This window comes from Anopheles marshallii, chromosome X (genome assembly GCF_943734725.1).
Source record: "Anopheles marshallii chromosome X, idAnoMarsDA_429_01, whole genome shotgun sequence".
Taxonomy (NCBI): Eukaryota; Metazoa; Arthropoda; class Insecta; order Diptera; family Culicidae; genus Anopheles; species Anopheles marshallii.
In genome coordinates, this window is record NC_071325.1 from 9,821,855 (window position 1) to 9,825,654 (window position 3,800).

The window sequence follows — 3,800 nt, forward strand, 5'->3', positions numbered from 1 at the left end:
GGTATAAAATAAATACATTCGATTAGGTGAAAGAAATTAAATATCATAATTCGCGCAGCTACTTACTAGACCTCGTCCAGGTTGAACCACGAAGCAGGCGAGATGTAGCAACAGGTCCGGTCTGGGTTCAAATCTCGACTGGACCGTAACTGTCACACGTAGGGCTAAGACTATTCTGCTAAGTGTGATCAATATTCGAAGCTCCGCCAGCCCTTTAACCACCTTACCATCCTCTTTATATAGATATAAGGCGTTTGTCGTCATAATTGTAAGTATCAGTATGATTATTCGCAGCCATTGAGATTATTATTTTCATCCCTTTATTTTATTTCATCCACGAACACTGCGGCCACGGCCCGAGTGATTTATATGAAATGTAACAATTAGTTTGTAATAAATAAAAAAACATACGGAAAAAAAGATATTTGTTTTGGGTGGTTTATATATAAATACCGTCACTGCACACTTCCTCTGGACGATATAATTTTAGAAAATTGAAGAATGATAATTGTTGTCGCACACCCAAAGAACGGATTAGTAATATGAGATGGTGGAGTTTTTAGATCACCTCGTGATGATGCGCTGTAGGTGAAGCAGTGTAAGGTTAAGCTAACAACCGGCTAGGTGGTCCACAACAGGGAATACTCACGCAAATCAAACGGACGCCAGACAACGCTTACGCGCTTCAGTGTATGTTCCGCCACGTTAGCAGCATTGCAAACCGCCAACTTCGCATGGGCGGTCGTTTTGAACTGAACCACGGCGTAGTTCGTCGAGCGTCCGAAGGCGCGCAGCACAATTACCTCCTTCACGTTGGCGTACTTGTTGACCAAGTGGAACAGCTGACGTTCGGTCGCGGTGGCGGGCACACCGGAGAGCAGCGCATAGTTGTCCTTCCTGCGCATGGTTTGCAGCTTGCGGAATTGGGACGGCAGCAGCGGACCGTTGGTGTCGCGGTCGTGCGCATGCCTGACCTGCAGCTTGAATCCGTCGCCGAGATCCATACCGTGGCATTGCGCCACCACCTGCTCCGTGCAGAGCGCGGACTCGAACTCGACGTGGGCGTACCGGTACCCGAACACGCACCAGCGGATGGTAACGTTGCGCACCGTGCCTTGCATGCCGAAGACGTCCTTCAGGATGGATTCGTTCACGAAATCGCTGAAGTTCGCTATGTGCACCGTCGTGGTGGTTAGGATGTCGCGGTCGCTTGCGATGGTCCCGACGGCGCACAGCAGCCTGTCGCAATTGATTTTGCCGTTGATGCGCGACGGTGCGGTTGTTTCGTAATGGTCGTTCGAGTAGGTGATCAGGGCGTAACCCATACCTGTTCCGTTCGCGTTGCGCGGGTAGTACAATCTCGTGATGCATCCGTATTTCCGAAACAGCCGGAAAATATCTACCCACTGCAGCCGGCAGTGCAGGTTGCCAACGTAAACGGTGCATCGTCCATACTGCAGCAACGGGGGTGTCGGCACTGGAGGAACGAAATACACTTTGTGATGCACAAAACACTAGTCATTGGCACGCGTTTCTTACCGTGTAAAAATGTCTCCACATCCATTTTGCGTTTTCCAAGTTCGTCCGGACGAAGCGCGCTCTGCGCTGTTTGCACACAAGCACGCACTACTAGACACGCACACTTTGAGCTAAACGCGCACTAGGCGATGGGGGTGGGTATGACGCAATCCTGAAATGTGATTTGCACCGCTGGTAATGATCGAGTAGAGAACAGAACGGAACAGTATCACTGGAATGGAATTTTCTCTTCCTTTCACCCTTCTACCTTCTCTTCGCATAGGGTTTTGCGATTTATCATACCAACACCTCGGGTTGCCAACCACCCTGTTAGCCAAACTGATTATGTTTAGGAACAATGGTTGTGTCAGTAATTCTCTTTCTCTAGAATTTTGTGTTACTTACCTCTTAATTCATTGCTCTAAATGTAACCAATTTTTCGTCATCAATCAACACCGAATTGGCGTTTTTATTTTTTTATTTGCTCTACTGCTCAAAACAGCACTTCTAACAGTCAATTAACCGGCTAAAGATCGTTTTTGCAGAAGATGTACAGCTGGGAAGTTTCTTGCACTACCGTACCGGCAGCCCTTCCTTCAAACAGCCTCCCTTTTCGAGCAATATGTCAACAACGCTGTTAATGCCTGACTACACGGTGCAACTGTCGATATGTATGCTTGGTTTGGTTTTTTTTTTTCATTTCTTATTTATTGAAGTGAAAATGTGGAAAGGTGACGGAAGGTCCCCAGGGTCCCCTTTCTAATGAAAATGGAACGATGAAAAATGGAGTTTTTTTTTTGTTTAATTTTAATATTAACTATCTAAGATTATCGGCCTGGCCGTTCTTCAGATAAATAAAAAATAACTAATAACTAACAAATTAATTAAAACTAATTAAATAAACTAACGCATAATCCACTGTTCAGCCTTTCGTCGAGCCCGAACCGATGAAAAAGTGATGAAGTGAAACCACCCCCCTCCCCATACGTCATTTTTTTGTTGTTTTTTTTTTCTCTCATACCATCGGCAACATTTTTTTTGTTCAACTTGGTTTGGCGCGTACGACGCTTGTCGGTGTGTTGCATATTTACAAATACAGTGGAGCCGATACCGATTACAGTTCAATGGCACCCGGATAATCGGCGCTCCACTGTACAGTTTTTTCCCGAGTTACGCGAATAATGCGTGCCCGGGGAAATACGCGTTGCACGAATTCCCTTTACAACATCGTTTATATTTAGTATTCAGAGATCGATTTGTTCTTTTCGCGCTACGAAGCACATTGCTGATCGATATTTTTACTATTATTTCGACAATTGGGGTAATTTTTTGCCAAAAATTAATTATTTTCATTTTAAAATTTAACGTATTTTTTTTGGAAAATTTTAAATTTGACATAAAACAAAATTAATTCCACCAACAACATTATACGAACTGTCACAATTTTGAAATTCGCCTAACTCGAGTGTTGCGTAAATCGGAAAATGACTGTATAATAGTGCCGTGGAAAATAGTAAATCTATCTATCTAGGTCAGCAACCTGTTGCGGAACTATGTTGTCCCCCACCAAGTTAAGCTAATGCTTAAAGGAGCGTCTAGACTGTAACCACAACATATGCTCGATAGGTTTTCGAGCAGAAATTCGGCATTTTTGGCAACTAATTGGGTAATAAATTGCATTTTTTGTTGTTGTTAGTTTTGGCAACACTGAACGGAACCGCAAACAAGCGTGGACGCAAATGCTCTTGCAAAGCGTAACATGTTTATATTTTATTTTTTATTAAAATATATTTTTTCTGCACCCAGACCGTGTAAGAAAAGATTTGTTGCGGTGCTAAGATGAGTACCCAAAAAAAAATTTTAAATTATTTCCGTTGCAAAACGACTCGAATATGCGAAATTCGAGCACAATATATGGTAAGGAATTTGTTGCGCGTACCGAGTTATACACAACAAAATTCGGTTATGTATAACAGTTTTGGTGTACAGTCTGGACGCTGCTTAATATTTCTACATCACGCAGTCAAGAACGCTCCTGCCAAAAAAAAATTGTCCAAATAGTTTGTCGTCAGTGGTTTTAAATCGCATGCGCGGCTTGCCTTGTACTTGCGTGTAGCATAGCCGGAACGAATGAGACGGTATGCGAGAGTGTGAAGAATTATAGAACAATTGACAAAATACCCGTGCAGGGGAGTTAAGAGAAAAAAAGGGGGGGGAGGGATATTTCAAAATCGCGCGTGTTGGGAGCACGATCGAACGCAAGACATCTTTGCTCTTTGTTC

The 3,800-nt window shown here is 43.6% G+C and overlaps 1 protein-coding gene across 1 annotated transcript; it reads right to left on the reverse strand.

Moving 5' to 3' along the window:
• Positions 1-559: 559 nt before the first annotated feature.
• LOC128719077 (uncharacterized) lies at positions 560-1,564 on the reverse strand. Its single transcript, XM_053812701.1, has 3 exons — positions 1,540-1,564; positions 650-1,477; positions 560-582 (listed from the first exon to the last, which is right to left on the reverse strand). The coding sequence occupies exons 1-3, from the start codon at positions 1,562-1,564 to the stop codon at positions 560-562; spliced, it is 876 nt and encodes a 291-aa protein (XP_053668676.1).
• Positions 1,565-3,800: the final 2,236 nt, after the last annotated feature.

Bases quoted from the DNA above. Each gene is read 5' to 3' on its own strand.
- LOC128719077 (XM_053812701.1), bottom strand. From the start codon at position 1,564: ATGGATGTGGAGACATTTTTACACG. The intron at 1,478-1,539 runs GTAAGAAACGCG...TCGTTCCTCCAG, and splicing joins TGTGGAGACATTTTTACACG to TGCCGACACCCCCGTTGCTG. The intron at 583-649 runs GTGAGTATTCCC...CTTCACCTACAG, and splicing joins CTGGCGTCCGTTTGATTTGC to CGCATCATCACGAGGTGATC.